Source organism: Volvox carteri, assembly GCF_000143455.1.
Source record: "Volvox carteri f. nagariensis unplaced genomic scaffold VOLCAscaffold_68, whole genome shotgun sequence".
NCBI lineage: Eukaryota > Viridiplantae > Chlorophyta > Chlorophyceae > Chlamydomonadales > Volvocaceae > Volvox > Volvox carteri.
Window position 1 is genome coordinate 322,749 of NW_003307611.1, and position 20,369 is coordinate 343,117.

The 20,369-nt window shown below is 56.2% G+C and overlaps 4 protein-coding genes across 4 annotated transcripts in view; all 4 read left to right on the plus strand.

Moving 5' to 3' along the window:
• The window catches only part of VOLCADRAFT_98116 (uncharacterized protein), a gene marked incomplete at both ends in the record, with an annotated part of 3,627 nt that extends 2,779 nt beyond the window's left edge, over positions 1 to 848 (plus strand). Inside the window, 3 exons of the mRNA XM_002956996.1 lie at positions 71 to 269; positions 360 to 505; positions 778 to 848. Of these exons, the coding sequence (XP_002957042.1) occupies positions 71 to 269; positions 360 to 505; positions 778 to 848 (416 nt within the window). The remainder of the gene's footprint in view (positions 1 to 70; positions 270 to 359; positions 506 to 777) is intronic.
• Positions 849 to 3,490: 2,642 nt separating this feature from the next.
• VOLCADRAFT_98117 (uncharacterized protein) lies at positions 3,491 to 6,155 on the plus strand (the record flags this gene model as incomplete). Its single annotated transcript, XM_002956997.1, has 3 exons — positions 3,491 to 4,024; positions 4,085 to 5,563; positions 6,042 to 6,155. The coding sequence occupies 3 exons, from the start codon at positions 3,491 to 3,493 to the stop codon at positions 6,153 to 6,155; spliced, it is 2,127 nt and encodes a 708-aa protein (XP_002957043.1).
• A 3,859-nt stretch (positions 6,156 to 10,014) lies between these two features.
• Positions 10,015 to 12,333, plus strand: VOLCADRAFT_98118 (uncharacterized protein; the record flags this gene model as incomplete). The annotated part of the gene is made up of 1 exon (XM_002956998.1): positions 10,015 to 12,333. One exon carries the CDS (start codon positions 10,015 to 10,017, stop codon positions 12,331 to 12,333), a length of 2,319 nt encoding a protein of 772 aa, XP_002957044.1.
• A 3,665-nt stretch (positions 12,334 to 15,998) lies between these two features.
• Positions 15,999 to 20,369, plus strand: part of VOLCADRAFT_98119 (uncharacterized protein) — a gene marked incomplete at both ends in the record, with an annotated part of 6,298 nt that continues 1,927 nt past the window's right edge. The window contains 5 exons of the mRNA XM_002956999.1: positions 15,999 to 16,007; positions 16,390 to 16,467; positions 17,544 to 17,607; positions 19,151 to 20,122; positions 20,179 to 20,231. Of these exons, the coding sequence (XP_002957045.1) occupies positions 15,999 to 16,007; positions 16,390 to 16,467; positions 17,544 to 17,607; positions 19,151 to 20,122; positions 20,179 to 20,231 (1,176 nt within the window). The remainder of the gene's footprint in view (positions 16,008 to 16,389; positions 16,468 to 17,543; positions 17,608 to 19,150; positions 20,123 to 20,178; positions 20,232 to 20,369) is intronic.

The following is a 20,369-nucleotide window of genomic DNA, read 5'->3' on the forward strand; positions in this document are numbered from 1 at the left end:
CTTGGGATTCCGTCGGAAGCCCACACACCGACGATGTCGACGGCGGCTCTCAGCACGTCTGCTGCTACAGCCGCCGCAGCCGCCGGTGCATGTGGGGCCCAGTCAGGCGCTGTGCAGCCGCGACCAAGCAGTAGCGTCGCAGCTGTGCGTCCCGTCAGTACACCGTCGGGTCTGGCGGCGGGTGGCAGTAGCGGAATGGGTGCCATTGGCAGTAGCAGTACGGCCTGGCTGAGTGGCGGCGTCAGTCTGCTGCAGGCCCTGGCTTCCGGGTCAGACGCCGCTGGCCACCTCAACCAACTTCATCATCACCACCATCATCACCACCATCACCACCACCATCGCAACGGTGGACACGGCAGCCAGCACCACCACCACCGGCCACCTCGCGCGCCCCTGCCCGGCGGCGGCGCACCCAATGCCGGCGGCGGTGGCGGCGGTGGCGGCGGCGCGTCGTACTTGGGCATGGCGCCAGGCCGGGGCTCCGGGGGCCCGCCGCGAAACCCCGGTCGGAGCAGCAGGGCCCATTAACAGACAATAATTTTCTGTGTACGTCTGTACGACGTGACGAGCAGAACGAGGCTAGCAATTGCATGTGATGACTATATACGAGAAGAGGTGGTCGTACAGGTGGTTGTACTCCTCCTCCTCCCTTTACTTCTCCTCGGAGGGCGGATCAGGATCACTCACACGCACACGCACACGCACTCGCACCACCCTTCACAAACGCTGTCAGTCGCCGTCACTGTTCCGTCACTGTCCCGGTCTCCGGCCCCACAGCGCGCAACGCCCCGGAGCTCCAGGGCGCATCTCCAACGCGCTCCGCAACAGGCGATCGTCCAAATCATTGATAAAATCGTTTCCCTTTTGGCCACAAATGAATGAATGGTTTACTGATAAGCTGTTTTAGGGTTTTCAATCCGACACAAAACGGCATGCATCAAATGCGCATATGGCCTTTCGGGCGGGTGGGTGTTTACCGGTGTTTGTGAAATCAAAGAGTTAAAAGTACAAGTAAAGAAATTCCTGGACGGCCAATGCCTTCTGTCAGACCGGATTAGAGTTGGGATCGGTCGTGATCGGAGCTTGGGGGGCCAATGCCTTTGACAGCGCCCAGGCGAGGGAGGAGGAGGAAGAGGACGGGCTTCGATTTATTGCACATCCATTCACAAATTTAAATTTACTTTTCACATTTATGTTTCTTGTATATACTTAGACCCCCATGTCGCGCGCGGAGAAGGGCCCTCTCCCTCGCTCGTTGCTCTCCCCGTTCCGTTCGCCTCTCGCATGAATGCATCCGTACCGTGACCGTACCGTACCGCACCGTGTACGGCGTTAATAGACGTAATGACGACGGCAAGGACGGATGTTTCTTTCGAATGTGGCCCTGTTGGTGTCGGTGGTACTCGCTGAGCAACTTGCGGTGGTGGGTGGTGGCCGAGTGGGGATCTCGCATCGTGCAGGGGGGAGCGGGAGCGGTAATGGGGGTTGGGGGCGAGGTGGAGCTGGGGGCCCACCCACTCGGTTGGTGCGGGAGGGGGAGGGTAAACGACGCTTTAAGCGGCCTGTTGGATGCATGCAGGCTTTGGCGGTATATCCATTTATATACCAATGCCGTTTACATTTTATGATGGTTTCGGAGTCGCTCATAATTAACATTGTCATCATCATCATCATCGTTGTCGTCATCGTCGTCATCGTCGTCATCATCATCCTTGGTTGCGTTTCTCGGCGGGTAGTCTCGGGGGCTGTGGGGAGCTTCGAAGGAGGTGTGCATGTATGTGTGTGTTGGTGTGTGTGTTGTGTGTTGATGTGTGTGTATTGGTGCGGTTGGGGTGGATGGGTGGAAAGGCTTGTGGTGGCGCTGAGGCTGGGGTTGTTGGCCAGGCGGGGAAGGAGGACGTGGGGTTGGAGAAATGGTTGTTGCGATTGCTTTTGCGTGGACGGGTTGGAGTACTTCAGTTGACAAGTTGGATGATTTGAAGTGTTAAGACCCAAGCTGCCGCAGCATATCATACCATGTGCACAGGTTACCTTAACTTTTGTGAAAATTGCGGATATAGTATGGATGCGCCTGTTGTGCATGGCCATCGCCTTCTTATTGAATACAGTTTTCAGTATAATTTATGTCCAGCGGCTCTCTGATGACTCAGATGTGACGGCGTTTGATTTTCAGGCGTTTTATACTTATAGCTTTAGGATGCCTTAATTGTTGTTGCTACTTGTTAGCCACGGACTATGGGAGGCGAGGGATGGCCCATTGCGCTTAAGATTGTTACTGCTTCCACGCTTGCGCACTTTCTACTAGGATCCGCAAAAATAATGCAATGCTGTGTTATTTTTATATGACATGTGATTTTCTTAAGGAAGGTGACAAGTAACCCGGCGTGAAGCGAATGTGCATCGTCGGCAAGCCGTTGATACGTTGAGGCCTAGAGCAGCTCACAGTCTGATCTGACTGAATAACTCATTCTGATCTCCTAAACTAGCCATAAAACTTAAATAATTGCTACCTTGCTAATGCATACGGTATGATGCGACGCGCAAATCGTTAAGCCCTACCAACTTCAGGTATGGAGCAGTTAACCTTTCGATTAATCATGTTATTTGCTGATCCCGGAAAGATGAATTTACTCGGGTCATGCCCTGCGTCCGCATCGCTGGCTCCTACGTCGCATTACTAGTCGTACACTATTATACCTTTCGTCCAGAGGAGAAGATCAACAGTAATGAGTTAATATTTGCTTTTAGCGTTGTCCTTTTGTGACTATTCGTAGTTCTCTCAACTGTGACAGCGATTTCTAATACTGACTTGTGGCGGTGAAGCGTGCACGCCGTTTGTACCTTTCAGCTTGGGGCAGCTTTTGAAGTCCTGAATGTTACTTATGTTGTTTGTGATATCTTGGGCTTTAAAACCTCCATGTCGGCTGTGCTTCGGGATGGGTACACGGTGACTTCCAGGCAGCACAGCGCTTGAAGGCTGCAGCGAATTTGCACGGATTATTAAGAAGGTAATAAGATGGAGCTTTCCCGCGAAACTGGAATGCATTTTTGAAGCCTGCGCGCGGGTTGCAAATGAGGCTTTCCCCTCTTTTGCATGGAGGCAAAGGGGAGATTCCGCGTTATTTCAAAGGTTCGGCTTCTAAAGCTTTTTATCCCATATTTATGTGCTGCTATACTAACCCGGTATAAATTTTGTAGACTTCTCGATTTAGAACCCCGGATGCCGGCGCCGAGTAAGGCGTCTTACCTCTGCCACCGGCCGTCACCTCTCCTTGCAGGGACGATTACCAACTGGGCAACTGTCCTACACCATCTGATAACCTGTTTATTTTGTACATAAACTGTACCTATGACTCCAGCTACCCAGCGTACCGAACAAATGAACGAATGTCAAACCGTCGTCTTTACTCATGGACGAAAGGTTATGACATCCACAGGGTCGCCCAGTTTAATCATTTATCCGCCAACACCGCAGCAAGTCGAAAGCTCGATGAGCAACGACGACGGCTCTTCGGCAGCTCTCGACTCGCATGCCCAAACATCCCACCACCGCGGAGCTCACCTCACATCAACCGGACTTGCGGCGCTCACTGATGCAGCCCAACCAGATAAGCTGCGCGACACGCGCGCCTGGGTAGCCGGTCTAGGGGCCCCGGGTTGCCAGGCCCCCGACCCTGCCGCCGTGCCAGCAGCAGCACCCGAACCCAACTTCACACCCTCCAAGGCTCAACAGCAAAACATGTCGTACCATCGCCGCAGCGAAGACATCGAAGGAATTTTACTCAAGCAGCCACCGACGTCCACTAACGCTGTAACACACACACTTACTAACGCTACCCCGGCAGTAGCAGGGACCCTCCACAGCGCGCAATCTCCCGGGCCTCTCCGCCCCAGCGGCAGCAACGTCAGCAGCGGCAATGACGTCAGCTCGATTTGTCCCGCCGCCGCCGCCAGCAGCAGCAGCGTCGGCGCCGTCATCTCCCCTAGGAGGCCCACGGTGGCGGTGGCAGTGGGACAGGGCCAAGTACAGCCGCCGACGACACGTGCCGCCTCCCCCTGCTCCTCCTCCTCCTCGCTGCTACAGCCCCTCCAGGGTAACCCCGCCTGCGAAGAGGGAGGCCCTGCCGGCGGCAGCGGCTGTAGCGGCGGCTGTTCGTGGACGTCTGGCGACGACGAAGGGGAGACCGCGCCGCTGCTGAGCACCTACGTAGCGACAATGCTGCCCAGTGCCGGTGTCGCTCCGCCCAACGACGAGATCAGAATCGCTTCCAGGAGAAATCGCTCTACGGGGGACAGTGTCTGGTCCGCGCAGCGACAACAACACCCGCACCCAAATCAAAACCAAAACCAAAATCTTCACGGCCATAGCCCGTATCCACACCCTCCGGGCGTGGGGGTAGTGGCTGTAATGCCGACCGCGGCGGCGCCGGCAGCAGCGCCGCCGCTGCCACCGTCAGATACGTCCGGCGCCGGCGCCGCCGGTGCGCCCAACGTGGTACTGCTTTGTGTTGCCGGCGGCGGCGGCGGCGGCAATACTGGCAGCGGCAGCACCCGGACACTTCCCTGCGCGCTGATGCCACGCCGCGCCACCCTACAGCCGCAGCAGGTACCATTTTTCCACAACCACCTTAACCACTTACACCATCACAACCACCTCAACCATCAGCACCAACAAGGTCGTCGGCAATCCCTGGAGAGCTACCGGCTACCCCTGGTCGCGGCGGCCGCCGGCGCCGCCGGCGCCGCCGCCAACAGCGGCACCTCCACAGTCGCTAACAGCCCGGCACTCAGTGACCGCGACCGCGACCGCAGCACGTCGTCGTACCGTGTCGTACCAACACCTAGCCTCACGCGCGATGCGCCCCGAGCGGTAATCGACGTCAGCGACATCAGTGATAAGTCCAGTGACTGTAGCACTGATGACGTGGCGGACGGTGGTGGCGGCGGCGGCGGAATCAGCCTGCGTCTGCCGCCGCTACAGCCATGCCACAGCAACCAGTTCAAGGCCGTACGCGCCAGCGTCGACGGCGACCTGGGCCCGCGACCCCGTCAGCCGGGGCACAGTTTCTTTACGGACAGCCACGACGAATTCGACAGCTGGTCCCAACCGCAGCCTGGGACACAACAACATCAACACCAACACCAACAGCAGCAGCAGCAACATCAACACTCGCCACATGGACTTGGTCGCTTTCTTCCGGCATGGTTGAGAAATCAGCCGCCGCCGTTCCTGACGGGGCGCTCGGGCCCCGGCGGCACAGCCGACGGCGGCGTCGGCGATGCCGCTGCAGTGTCGCAGCTGCGGACAAGCAGCTGTACCAGCACAAGCTGCCGTACGGTTGCGGCGGTTCATGGTACGGCAGTTGCGACCAGCGGTGAGGGACACGGCGGCGGTCTTCTTCCGCCGGCATCACTCCGGTCTAGCGGAGGCGGAGGCGGCGCTGTAGCAGGAGCGCTACAGCTTCACTACTGCCGCGACGCCACGACCGGCAGCGCGGAGCACTTGCTTCTCGTTGCCAAGCTTCTGCCAACGCCGTCGCCGTCGCCGTCGCAATTGGAACCGGTCGCGGCGGCGGCGACTCCGGGATTTGCAGCCTGCAGCGGCAGCCCCGCAGCAATGCAAGCAGCAGCAGCCCCGCAGCAGCAGCAGCAGCAGCAGCAGCAGGGAACAGCAAATTCCACCTTGTCGCCCCTGGCGCACCAGGCTTGCCTGGCAGGATCGGCGATTCCCACGGCGGTGGCAGCAGCAGCGGCGTCGCCGGCAACAAAGCTGCAGGCGTGGCCACCGGTGATGGCGTCCGCCACAAACGTCTTACATATGCCTTCCGGAACAACCTTGCCGGCGCTATCTTCCCCTCGGACTGCAACTGCGAACACTACTAATACTGCTGCTACTGCCGTTGGCCCGGCAGGATCACCTTCGCCGGCGACTCCGGCGGTGGCGGAGGCCCTGCCGGCCTTTGTACGGGCCCCGCTTGGAGCTGCCGCCACTGCACCGTATTTCCCCGCCGCCGCCGCCGTACAGTCCCCACCACCAGTAGCCTCGGTTGTTCAACATGCGCCCCAGCTACAGCTACAGCCGCAGCAACACGAGGATCAAGTCCCTGGCGCCTCGGACGGCCCACAGCCCCAATGTGCCGTACCCGCGGACCTAGCTGGCTGCCTCGTCGGTCCGTCAGACTCTGCCGCTGCCGTTGCGGGCGTCGTACGCCGCCGCCAGCCTGTTCCGCCGTCCTTGCCGCCGTCGTCGCGCAGCCGTCGCGGGCTGCTGTCTGCAGCTTTCGAGCAGCAGCAACAGCCTTCTCCCGCCGCTACCGCTACCGCTACCGCTACCGCCGCTCTCCATGCGCAAAACCGTTCAATGGAGCAATGTGAAATGTGACGGCGCGAGGGCTGTTAGGCCCCTCGCGGGGCCGCACGGCTAGAGGCCGACCTCCCATGTCAGACACCGGTGGGGGCCGCACTGCACTGCACTGCACTGCCGTCTTCGCCGCCCTGGTCCGTGTGCTGTCCGGGTTGGCAGGTCCAGGCCCAGGCCAAGTTGGGCCTTAGGGCTCCCGGGGCCTTTATCTCCATTATCATCACCATCATCATGGTATTATTATGTCGGCAATAAATGTTTTCAATGACACAGAGCAGGCTGGGTGGCTGATAGTATATAAGCAGCGGAGGGCCCTTCGCGCAGGCAGATGTAAATATCTCGCAGGGTAGTAGGAGCAGCAGTTTGATTATGGTTGTGTAGATAGTGGTGAAAGTGTTGTACATTTCGTGCAGTCGCGCCTCGTTGCCGTGCGCTTTGGCGCAGAGTCACGATGTAGTCACACACACATACATACACACATACATACACACACGCACTGTGTTTTATTATACAAACTATTACAACAACAAACCTAAGTCACCCTAAGTGGTTAGGCGGGTAGTCGCTGTTGCTGCACCGGCACTACACATAAATCCCGACCGAGCACACGCACTCTCACGTGTGTTATGCAGGTATGTCTGTATGTCTGTATGTGTATAATGAAAAGTCTTTGCGTGGATCCGTCCAGCGTACCCAGTGGATCCGCTATCCCCACGTGCTGATTGATATATGTATGTATGTATGTACGGCCGAAGGCGTCTCTTCGCCGTTCCAGATGATATCAGCGCGGCCGCTGCTTGCTGACTGCTATGTATGTCTGTAGGGCAGCGAAAACACACATATACACATATATACATACAGTTGTGCACATGCGCGTGCAGCTGCACTAAATCGATGTGCAGGAAACTGCCTTTAGGTGAAATGTGTCTTTGTGTACCATGAGGCATGGTTTGGGTTGCCGCGCTTTTGCCGTACAGCGAATGCTGAACTGTACTGGTCTCTGAGAAGTGCGTAACATGACGCGCCACTGCGTTTAATAGCACATTGTGATGGTTAACTGCCAACTCATTTTGCCGTATCCAGCTGATTTTGCGGTTGTGGAATTACTGACGTCGGTGGCTGGTTGGTGCCTGAACACCGCACCGCGCGGCGAGTAGAAGGGAGGCGGTGTGTGCGGCCACTTGATATTGCAGGCGGGAGGGGGGAGGGAGGAGAGGAGAGCGCAGTTGTCGCTGTGGGCAAAAACTCATGTTTCGACACCAAAGGTGTTCGAAGGGTGTTGGATGTTGGAGTGTGATGCGCGAGAAGCACGCAGAAAGCCCCTTTCCCCCCGCCACACATACATACATACATACATACATTAGTTAGGTGTTGGTGAGGGGAACTTTTGGGACATCACACGACGGTTATTCAAAGACACGGGCACGAGATGGCGGAGGTGCAACAATGTATGGGACGGGAATGTACTGCACGGCGTCGTAAATACATCCATTTGGATTCGGGCTGGGCTGGGCTGGGCTGGGCTGCAGCTCCACCATCATCATAGTAATGTCAGCAAGCGCCATTACCCCATTCACCCCCCCCCATTCGCTGCCGCCAAAGAGGCCTTCACGGCCGTGTGTAGTTTGGTAGGCGTGGCGCCGATGAGGACGACGGCGTACGACCTGACGTCATTGGGACGCCTTTGGCGGTGTTCATGTTATGTCCTGTGATGTGCCCAAACCCCCGGACGGTGAGATCATGACGCCGGGGGCCCAGGGATGGGGCGCGGCAAAGGTGGAGCGGTTTGGAGGCGGCTTTCTTTTAGCGGCATGCTTTAACGTTTGTGGTGTTTGCGAGCATAAAGTGCTGCTGCCGGTGCTGTCCCCGCTTTTTTTTGGAAACAGGGATGAATAGGGTGCTGTTGCTTTGCTTTTTTGGATTTACGTTTGCTTTTTTGTTGTTGTTGCGCCCTTGCCGTTGCACTGTTTTCAATTTATTTATTGTTTCTTGTTGTTGTCGTTGTTACGTAGATTGCACTTTCCTTGGTTGGGCAAGTCCCTACTGCTTGTGTGTAGGTTGATTTGCTAATGTACAGCGCATGTTTCGCGCATCCGGAGCATGTCTTTTCGGACGAGGAGGAGCTCTCCTAAATTCAAACCGCTTTCCCAAAAGCGCGAGACAGCATGGTCGGAGATGCATCGACATGCATCTAGGCGGGAAAGCAGCAGGAGTCGCATGCTAAGAGAAAAGAAGTAGTCTGCAAGGGTCCCGGTAGCACCAGGTAGCGGTAGCTGGAAAGGTTATTGAGACTGCGCTGTTTGATCTTTGATCTAGTCCCGTTCCTGTTGCCGGTGCTAAGAAGCGAGTGCAAGCAAGCGCGACCGCCGCAGCAGCCAGGCGGCGCAGCTGCTCCCATAAGTTTTAATAAACATGAAGGCAATTGTGGGAATCAAAGACTCTTGGTGCATCCTTAAAACTTATTATATAGAAAGTGTATTTTTTACATACGCGTCCAACCGATGATGATGACTTTGCTTTGCATGGGAGCCTGCCCGCGGCCGTAAGGGTCTATTTCCAGTGCGGATTAAGGCCAGGGGTTAGGGCACGGAAGTCCTTGGTACAAGCTTACCACATAGTTTCGTTCCATAAAAAGGCGAGGAAAGTTTGCCAACATCTTAGCCGTTTGAGCAAGTTATCGATGGAGGACAGAGAGTTAATTCCGCGAGGTCAATCCGCACTGGAAATACACCCTAAGACTGGTAAACATGCGAACACGTGACCAACAGGATTGCATCATATCCGTGACTCTACAAGAGTAGCATGCTAGACCAGTATAACATGGTCTAGCATGCAGGTGCTCTCGTGGCTCCACACGTTATTCATCAAACGGATAAAACATGTTCGTTGGCTCCCAACCGCTCAATCCACCATTTACACAATATGCACTATGTTCTCACTTTCAGTTGCGCTTCTTTATCAAAAACAGAATATCTGCGAGTAAAGATCAAAATCTCAATTTACAAACACGGACAACATCGGGGAAGCGCTCAGGGCTCATCGCTTCCTAAAGTCGAGGCACCAAAGTGTTTTGTGTACCATGGCATTTAATGTCACGCAAGATGTTTTAGCACATTAGGCTGAGGGTTACACCGTGAGCTGTCGGGAGGCGAATTATTACCGTAATCGTGAGTCGCTGAGGAAATGTCACTGGGACAGATACACGTGAGGAAAAAATACATGAAAAAACGCCAGTAAATATCAAACCGATCCTTCAAAGCTCTTACCTTCAAAGGATTTTGGGCAATCCTAATGGATACCTACCCGGCCCTTATCGTACATGATGCACTTCTTCCTCGTTATCGTTAGCCTAGATTTTAGGTCAAAAAACGGCCATGGTATAAGGTTTGTTATCATTTCTATTGCAATTTATTACTATCACTGCTGTTCCCTTGCAGATAGGTGCTGAAGTCATGAGTAGAGGAGATTCTAAGTTGCCAGAACCACAAGGACAAAGGGCGCATTATAACCAGAGGTGCTGTATTGATACATATGCGCCACTAATTCCTGTCAGGCTGCGTCTGTGAGAGACCCGCTAGAGTTCCGTCTACCTTGGTCGAGCAAGACCGGTATTCATCCTTCCCTGGTCGGATACAGCTCTTTGAAAATAACACATGGTGCGCCTTACGTATGTCGTTGAGCCTTCGGCTCCAGCGCCGTCCGAAGTCCAGCCTGTCAACCTGGCATTTGCGGCAGCCGCCGCTGCGCGAGCCTCTTGGGCTTCAAAGGAGCGAGAGGATATCCTTTGGGATTTTGAGCAGCTTGATGACGGAGCGCCTGCGGGAGCAGCCCTGGGCGACGGAGGCTTCGATGGCAGCATCTTTGTAAGGGGCACGGACACCGGAGCTGGGCAACCCGCAGCCATAATGCGTATTAGCGGAACGGAACTATCAATTAATGGAGGAAGACTAACTGGAGGCAGCGCATCGAACCAAGATGCACCCGGAATCCACGACATCCCGCGCAACAGCGTCCTGTTCCGCACGCACGCTGCGGAACAAACCATGACCAGCTCACTGCCACCTGCAGAGCCGAACGCACCGACTGCAGTTGAGGTCGCTGTGGTCATGGAGGAGCGCAAATCCCGGGGACTCCTGCAGCTCCCAGAAGATCTCTCACTGCCCGACGGCACTCAATTGCCGCAGCGCTCAGCGTCCTTCTCCCCCGGCATCGACCAGCACACAAATAACGGAGTGTGCAGTATCGCCAACACGGCCAGCGGCAGCAGCAGTGCCGCAACCAACGTGCTTCCCAACTCACGCAAGGCTTCGTACAACCACCCATATGTCGTCGGCGCCGGCACCGCAGGGTCCGCCGCCGCGGCCCTGGGCGCCCTCTCCTCCTCCGGCGGCATGCCCGGCAGTTTAGCGGGCCCGGCAGGCGAAGGGGAGGGCGAGGGGGAGGGGGACGGGGAGGGAGGCGAGCGGGACGGTTGCCTTGTACTGCCGGTGTTACGGACTTTGCTTGCCATGCAACAAGACGAGTCTCCCCGACCTCCCTCTCTACGTCTAGCCAACCAGTCTCATAGTCTCTTGCAAGGCCTCAGCACCCATGGGGGGTACGGCAGCGGCGGGCATTCCCTCGGCGGAGGCCACGTGCACGGCGGCGGCAGCGGCGGCAGTAGCAGCAACAACTACTCACGACAGGCCTCTGTGCATGTACTGCGTGCCTCGGTAACGTCGGCCTTCATGGGCGGCGGCGGCGGCGGCGGTGTGGCGAGGCAGGGAAGCTCCCTGCCAAGTGGCCCTCCAGTTCCCGCACGGCGCAGGGTCGTGGTCGGTGGCGGCGGCGCTGCCGCCCCCATGGATTCCATGATGGCTATGGGCAAGGCGTCGGCGGCGCCGCCGCGGCGGCAGGCCAGCAGCCTCCGGACAGCGCAGACGCAGCATTCGGGCCATCATTCCGCCGTGTCGCCGCCGCCGCCGCTGCCGCCGCCGCCAGACGATGACGACAGCCCACTCGGTATCGGAACCTTTGAGTCGGCGGCTCGGAGAGGGTCGTACAACACCTCCGCGGTCCTGGGCTCTCCAGGGCACTCCTTCACGCAGCCGCCACAACAAACCGCCAACAGACATCAGGCCGCCGCCCGCGGCCTCGCCAACGGCGGTCCTTCGACGACAGCGGTGGCGGGTGGAAGCGGCGACACCAACAATCACGGCGGCCGGGGTGCGTCGCCGCCGCCGGTGACGCGCCATGGTGGCGGCGGCATTGCTGCCGCTGCCACATCCGCCGCTGCGCGAGGGAGCCCGGGCAAGGCGGCAGCGGCGCAGCAGCAGCAGCAGCAGCAAACGCAGCCACAGCCGCAGCAGCCGGCAGCTCCCGCAACATCCAAGTCCTCCAGAGCCGGAGGGAAGGCGCTGTTCGCCTGGACACACAAGCTGGGAAAGGGACGCTGGTCATGGTTTCCGGGAGGCGGAGGCACCGCCGCCGCTTCCCGCGCTTCTGCCGCCGCCACGACGGCAGCTTCCAATGCTGTGAGCGCACCGGGTCCAGTTGGCGCCGGCGGCGTCGTCGGCGGCCAGGAACTGCCGCCGTCAGTCCACGGTTCCGCCACCACCGACGGCGTTGGCGTCGGCGGCGTTCGCCCGGCGGCGGCGCTGTCCCTGAGCTCCAGCACCAGCGGCAACGGCCGTACAAGCGCGACGGGACGCTCCAGCGGCAATGGGCAGCAGGCCCACTCGGGGCCGCCGCCCGCCAGCCAGGCGTCGCCGACGCCGCCACCGGTACAGCAACACCACCAGCAGCAGCAAGGCACAGCTGGGTTGTACATCGTCCCTAGGGATTTAGTCCAGCTACCCCCGATCGAGTCCAGCTACCCGCGGCGCAAGTCCACAGCCGCCTCCGAGCCGCTGAGCCCCACGGGCCTTCGCGCCGGCGGGGGTGCAGTTGGAGGGCCCCTGTCCCCTCGGAGGGGGCAGCGGGGGCCCCTGTGAAGAGAGGGGGGAGCTAAGGTTTGAAGTTTAATTTTAGTATAATTATCATACCGTACTGCAGGGGTTGGTTTTATTTCGGGGATTGAAAAAACGTGTGGGTGTGCTACTGTGGGCGTTCTTGATGTTAATCTCGTGGATGAGGAGGAGGGGGGAGGGGGGATGGAGGTAATGTCGGCGGTGGAACGTTTGATTGTTGACGGGTTGAAACGTTTTTGGTAAGATATCCTCCCGCGCTGTCTCCTGCCCTTCTCCCCTTTTGCGAATGTTGTATGAGGGGTGCGTGACTCTGCGTATGTGGTCGGCGGTGCTAGGAACGGGGGGCGCCTCGTGAAAGTGGGCGAGAAGAGTTGGTTGGGTGTCAGTTGGAAGAACGGTTGCGGTGTATGTGTGCTGTTGTATATATTGTGGTTGGGCTTTGCCAGGAATATGTGTGTCTGTGTGTGTGTTTGCGTGTGCTGTATGTATGTATGTATGTATGTATGTATGTATGTATGTATGTATGTATGTATGTTTTCGAAAGGAGCGCCACAATGAGCGCCATAACGTTAACGCATATAGTGCGTCATGCTCACTGCAGGGGGGAGTTGCGTCAGATGTGTGAACGCCATCGCAGCATGCATGATGTGTGGGACAGGGGGGTCATATCTTCACCCTGCGGCCGCTACCCTGCGAAACCCTGCCTGCCCCAGTATTTCGGGGCACCCTCATCTAGTCACCATAGTCACCTTCTCAGTGGATCGCTCAGGTTCCGCACCCACCACCAGCATCCAACGGAATCTGCCGGGTCGACAGCGGCCCAACTCCATTCCTGGTCGGCTCGCAAGTCAACTTTATCCCAGGTCACTACCGTCCATCGACTTGGGGCACTTTACCTTCCACTATCGGAAGGATTTTTGACCTTGACAGGTCTCGAACCCGAAACCTCCGGGGGCATTGGTGCATGCCTTACCAGTAGTGCCTGACCTATATATATGTATGTATGTGTGTTCCGAAGATGATCGGCGGGGCGCATAACGCCAGCGCGGGAGAGAGAGCGTTCATATGTATGTGTATGCATGTATGTATGTATGTATGTATGTATGCATGTATGTATGTATGTATCCCATGAACACTTTACATCTTGATCTGTGTAGAATCGCGTCCCCGCCCATCAATCACCTGCAATCAAGCACATGCATACATACATACATACATTTGCTTTGATCATGCCGTTCGCTTACAATGTTGGGCGCGTGTATGCGTGTGTATGTGTGCAAGGTGTTTGGGAAAATTCGTGTGTGGATGTATGCTTGCGCTTCAAAATTCATTTCGTGTTGTACGTTTTGCCGTATGTCCGTACGTGTTCGTAATAATCCTTCCCAAAGCCCTACGTTAACAGCGTAGGAGAGGGGGACGAGGCAGAGGCGACGTAGTGCCGTACGGGGTTGGGACGTCCGTGTTTAGACGTGCACGAGGTGAAAGGAGCATCATTTACGGTGATTTGCACACGTACAACTTCCCAACAGCAGGAGCTTCCAAGTGAGACGGCGAGCAGTACGGCAAGCAGTACACCGTACGGCAATATAGCAGCACCGGGGTTGTTGGTGGAGCATTAATTGCAGCTGCGGAGCTAAGGCCATATGATCCTTTCTCCTTCCTTTCCCTTCCCTTCAGGAACATCGTTGTTGCTGTTGTTATTGTTGTGCTCACCACTGCCATTGATAGCATGTTGAGGGCTCGTGCTGTTGTAATGTTGGGACACGCATTATTGATGTCGTACTGTACTGCATCGTATTTTGTCAAACTGTAGTATGTTGATGCTTCCTGCATTGGCCTCTCATGTACGACAGCGAGAACGATGGCTGGGGCGATGAGGGCAGAAAAAAAGACGTGCTGCTTAAATGAAAATTTCCCGCAGAGGCTCGCGATGATGTCCCCGGGTATTTCTGTACCAGCTGGCCGTACGGCTCTTTGGACTCGGCCTTGCATTAGCCCACACGGCGCGGTTAGCACATCACACTTGCCTTGTCCAGGCGTCTGTCTGTCTGTCTATGTCTATCTTAGTGTGCTTGTCTGTATGCTGCTTGTGCGTGTGTCGTGTTGCTCATTTGGTCATGTTTAGCAAGGACAGCCATCTCCCCAACCCCGGGGGGGGGAGCAATGTACGACATCACACACCGTTTTGTCCAAGCACGCACACGTGGACGGACATACTAGCTGCTTTGCATGCGGGCTGCCTTTCTGCGGTGGTGGTGGTGGCGATGGTGATGGCGTGTTGGTGGTGATATAGCGACGCTAATGGTAAATGGCAAGTGCATGCCTTCCAGTAGGGGAGCAACACCCTCGCCCGCGCATCTCCCGTGCGTTGAGTTGAGTTGAGTGCCGACTTTTGTGAAGTCAGTGTGAAACAGGGGGTTGTATCTTCGCCCGTGGCAGCTACCCTGCGAAACCCTGCCTTCCCCGCGGGTATTTCGGGGCACCCTCATCCAGTCACCCTCGTCAACTTCTCAGTGGATCGCTCAGGTTCCGTACCCACCACCAGCATCCAACGAAATCTGCCGGGTCGACAGCGGCCCAATTCCGTTCCTGGTCGGCTCGCGGGTTAACTTTATCCCAGGTCACCACCGTCCATCAACTAGGGGCGCATTGCCTTCCACCATCGGAAGGACGTTTGACCCTACCGGGTATCGATCCCGGGATGTCCCGGGGGCAATGGTCGCGCCTTACCAATGGTGCCAAACCCTTATTAGTGTCTATACATTCGGGTTCAGCAACCCCCCACCATCACCACCACGAACTACATCCAGAGGAACCTTCCGCCGCCGGACCAGGCAACGGCGGCACACCTGCACCACTCTGCTCCACTCCCGGTCGGCCGGTCGGTTTGCTCGCCGACCTCTCACCCCGCATAGCAGCCGGGAGGGTTCGTCACCGTCCACCGGCATGGGGGTGCATCCACCTCCTTATCACAGAGGATAGAGGATCATTACTCGCACACACTGGTCCAGCATCATCATCCGACGGCACGTGTGTTACTCGAGTTGCCATACACTGTTAGCTGCCCGGTACTGGTACCTGCCACCGTCACGAGGGCGTTAGCATGTCCACAGGAATCACCAACACCATCGCCACCACTGGGGCCTGGTTAGCACCATTAGCACTGAACACATCCCCGAGAGGGACCCAAATGAACACTTTTGAAATCTAACTCCAATATAGTACCCAACAATAGTATGGTAACCAATAAATATTAAGAACCGGACTGGAAGTGGTGGTGGTGGTGGTGTTCGGGGTGGTGATGGTGATGGTGGAGATGAAAGGGTGAAAGGCATCCGTGGTGTCGGATGGTGGTGAGGAGGGGAGGAGATGGGTTTGGGGGTAAGGTGGCATGATAAGCAATAGGTGCGGAACCAGTGCCTTCAATTTTTAGAATCGTCTTAGAACATCAAGTATGTGGGGTGATCATGATGATGATGATGATGATGATGATGAATATATTGACATTTTTGGTATCGGTGATGGTGGTGATTATGATGATGGTGGTGGTGATGATGGACATGTTGGACACAAGAACTTACCAGCAGAAAAGATCATTCAGGGAAGACAAAAATTAGTTTTTTTGTGTCATGGATTGTATGCTGGCATGAATATATGTGAAACGCTGATGGGAAAGGAAACACGTCATTATGCTGGCGGTGGGAGTGGCAGTGGGGATGTTGTGTGATACAATCCGTCCCTGGTTGCCGTCCTGTCCTAGCTAGCGTACGGCATCGGTTGGTTGGTTGGTTGGTTGACAGCATCTGACAGATATTTATGTGTGTATCATACTGACACGGGATAGGTGGAATAGTAGAGGGCCATTTAGTACAAATCATGGTGCCCATGAAGGCGTCTGTCGCTGCGGTCGTTTCTCCTCCTGTGGTTAAGGAGTCTGCTGCACGCACCTGGCAGATAGAGTAGGTATTAGAGGCACTTAATGGTATTGAACGAACCTGCCTACTGCTCTGGCGTGATCAATTACATAGGAGGTGTGGAACCCTCACTTCGCACAATTCATTGCACAAACCCACACCACAGGCTCTGCGAGTTGAGATGCGGGATGGGGTTCCTCATGGCGAGGTGGTGAGGTCGGGGCGGCCAGAGGTCCAGAGCCTGGTGCGTGTGTCGATGTAATCAATAGGGATTCCTGCAGATGCCGTATACCAATTTTTCTGCCGTATACTCTTCAGTCCGTCTGCCAAAATGTAGAATCATCACTCCTTGCCGCCATAGCTTCGTACTACGGTAGGCTGTTTGGAGCTGCTGGATGCAGTCAGCAGGTCGCGGTGTTTGCAAGTGTGGTTGTTACAGTGGGCTCCAGATTTTGTTTGCAAGTGCACCACACGTGAAGATGGCAGATGTGGCGCCCAAGCAACTGCCTGTGGAAGGTAAGCACCTATCGAGATATCTCGTGCAGGCCGTTGTGCTCAGGACCTTGTGAGACGTGAATGTTGCCAAAATGCACTTGCAGCTGGGCGAACTGCTCCAGTGCACCGGGGAGGGAGGAGCAGTCTATCATCGTGGGGTCGAGAGGTGGTCAGCGTTGAGCAGCAGCATGTACGTCTTGGCAGTTGACCACATGCACACAGAATTTGCCACTCTACATGAAAGATGTTCAGAGGTACAGATTATTGATTATCACGAGCAAGTGTGTGTGTGTGTGTTACGTGGCCGTAGGGGTGTGCATCCCGCACCTGCATACGAGGGCGCAAGGGCGCTTGTAAGCAGATCGCTTGTAAGTACCACCCTACCTCGCACTTCAGGCATATCAAATTTTTTAAGTGACCGTGCAGGTATTGGGGGGGGTCCCTTCCGCTATTTCTACCATGTGGACTGGTTTGCTGAGGAGGACCGCATCCGTTGCGGATGGCGTTTCGTTGAAGATTACGTACATGATTACATCCCAGTTGTGTAGAATGCATCAGAGTTGTCGTGGAAACACGCAAACCGGACAGTAATGAGTGGAATGTTGGCGCGTGTCAGAAATATGCCGTATAGGTTCGTCGTGCGGAGGCGATAGAGTTAACGAGAGGCAATCCTCTTCACAGCTGCGCACCATCGGTAGTGGCATCGTTTGTGGCCTTTTCAAGCTCCTCCAGCTGCTCGGGTGGGCAGGCGTCCCGCCGCGCATCACACGCAGCGTCAAGCTGTTGCCGCCCTGTTGCTCAAACCGTCCCTACAAAATCGGACAGGGTGAAGGCCGGAAGCAGCGCTGTGAGGAGCCCATAGGCAGTAGGCTCGTCCTCGGTGGGGGAGGTGGGGTTAGTAGACGCCAAGACGGGGAAGATGACGATGCCGGCGATGTCGACGACGACGACGAGCAAGGCGAGGCGGATCACATAGGCTTGGGTACCAACTGAAAGGGAATCGGACCAGTCCAAATAACTGGGAAGCTCAAGCTGAGCTTACTTGCGCAGCTGACTGACTGAGGCCAAGAAGAAACAGAGCTCTTTGAGATAAGCTCGGACTTGCATGGTAGACAAAATGGTCTGCATGTAGGAACTATTAGGGGCTCCGCTAGCTCCAAGGTCGCGACGATCTCCTGACAAAGATCCGAAAGGTCGTAAAACGACTCTAAAACATTACACCTTGAGCGGGCGTTCGATGATGCATCGGCCACAGCCAGCCGCTGCTTTGTCAACAAGTAGATATCATGTATGCCTGGTTTTCCTGTAAAAGCGCGCCAGAGGGTTGTCGGCGAGCATGGCAAGAGCAGTTTTGACTGTGTCCGCCTCCTCAAGGACAGCTGGCTGGTCAACGCATCTACATCGGCTAAAAGGTTCGCGCGACGGTTGCCATTTTTTCTGTATTTTGGTGGTAATCTAACAAACGCCGCGAAAGATAGCTATGGCAACGATTCCAGCCCGAACAGAGAGCCTACCGATGCAACTCTGCTTCTGAACGCTGTAGGTTAGGCAGAAGCTGCAATGAAAACCAGTACTGTCAACATGAGTTCGCAGATTTATTCTTTCCATCGCACTCCTGCAACTTGCGCTAGCCCTGTGCGGTCCAGCCGTACACACCAACACACCGGCAAATACACAGAAAACATTTGTTTTCTTTAATTATAATTTGGATATTGACAGATAAGATTCCCCGAAATATATCTTTCATTCCTTGTAATGCCAAGGATGCTTGGAAGTATTGCAGCACACGTGTCCCCTTCGAATCACGATGTCGAAGCAAACTTTAGATTCGGGGCACAAATGTGAAGGTAATTTACTGTAAAAACAATTGATTGATTGCCCAAGGAGTAGGAGAGCTTGGAGCCTATATTTACATGCGTTAGTAACCCGAGTTTCAGGCTTGGCCGTTACGTCAGGGAACGTACGACGCCTGGCAGATTTGAGTACCAGGGACAAATCGTTAACTGGATGCAAGCATTACTTGCAGCTTACCCTACGCATAGGGCAACTGAATTTGCGCTTTTCGTTGGTTGGATACCGTTTTCAACTTAGCAAAAGCGCTGTTGGTATACCTTGAACTTTGCGCAAGAATTGGGAGGTGACCGCGCCAGGCTTGTTGTTAAATTCGAAATCCCGTCCAGCACGTCCTGCCTGCCGCCAAGAGAAATGTTACATGCTAGACGAACATTATGGATTGAGGACACTACAAGCTACATGCCGGTCCAAGCAGCACACAACCTAGCAGCTATGCATTATGCACGGGAAGGTCGTCTAAAGATGCGGGCTGCCGGAGGTAATTGCCTGTTTTCGGAAATTTCAACCTCGGCAGCCGGATACTTGGACTAACGTTTCTCCCCGGCTCAAATGTTTAACTTCTGCATATAACGGTGTAGATGATATCGACGGCGAGGAGAGCCTGGCTATGAAGGGTGTACCCAAATGGACGAGTGCCCACCCAATGGCCTCGGTCAGCAGCGTGTTAATGCAGTCTGTGGAGCCCTTGGAAGACTTCATGACGAACGTAACGGATTTATCACCTATACCGAATCACACTGCGCCGAGCGCGTGCGAGGTCCGCTTGGCCGTCGCCCGGCGTCGCGTGCTTGACCGGGAGAGGGCCAAACACGCTCCCGCCTTCCAAGCAACCGATAGTAATGTTCAGGATCAGCTTGATCAGGCTCAACCTCTACTTGAAGGCGGCAGCACTCCGATTGAGCATGTCGTCAAGCCCATGCTCACCACGCCGGGCGAACACAGCTCCGAACCTAAGACCAAAATCATCGAGCTAGAAAATAGAGTAGAAGTTATTAAATGTTCCATAAGTGCGTCCGCCGGCATCACCTCGGAGCAAACTCCGGCGTCTGCTGCTGCCGGTGCACTTAACGACCTCGTCCCGGAGGCGTCCCAGGACAGCCGCCTTGTGCTGCCGGTACTGGAGTCCCTCATTGCTCTCCGCCGCTCTCGACTGAACCGCGCGGCACCACCACCGCCATCTCAACAACCGCACCAGCAGCCGCATCCGCCTGTGCGTCCCTCGACCATGAGCATGAGCGGCGCCGCCGCAGCCGCCACAGTCGGCGGTGACGGCAATGCAGCGTCAGCCGCCAAGTCACCGGGCGCCAAGCCCACTCGACGGTTCGGCCCTCCCGCCCCACCTCCCACTTCCCAGAGCTCTGCCGCCACCTCGTCCGGCAGTACTGCGGTATCCGTATCCCAATCCCAGCTGCGGTTCGGCCCCCTTGAGGCCCCCGTACAGGCCGACAGTCCGCTCGCGTCGTCGCCGTCTGGGAGCTCCGCGGCGGCAGCGGCGGCGGCAGCTGCTACTGCTGCTACGGGAGGCGGCGATGCCGTACATGCCGGCGCTGGTACGAGCAGGACTCAAGGTGCAACCCTCAGCGGGGTCCCCTCGGTGGTACTGCAGCCGCCGCCGCCGCCGCTGAGTCAGTTTCCCGGCTCCTGGAGGTCGACTCGAAGGTGGGAGGTGTTTTTGCCGGAAGGCCCTGGCAGCCTTGAGGCGGTGGCGGCGGCAACGACGGCCGAGGCCGCTGCGGCGGCGGCAGCGACGGCAAGGTCTGGGCCGACGGGCGTCTCCTCCAGCAGCGCGTCCTTCAG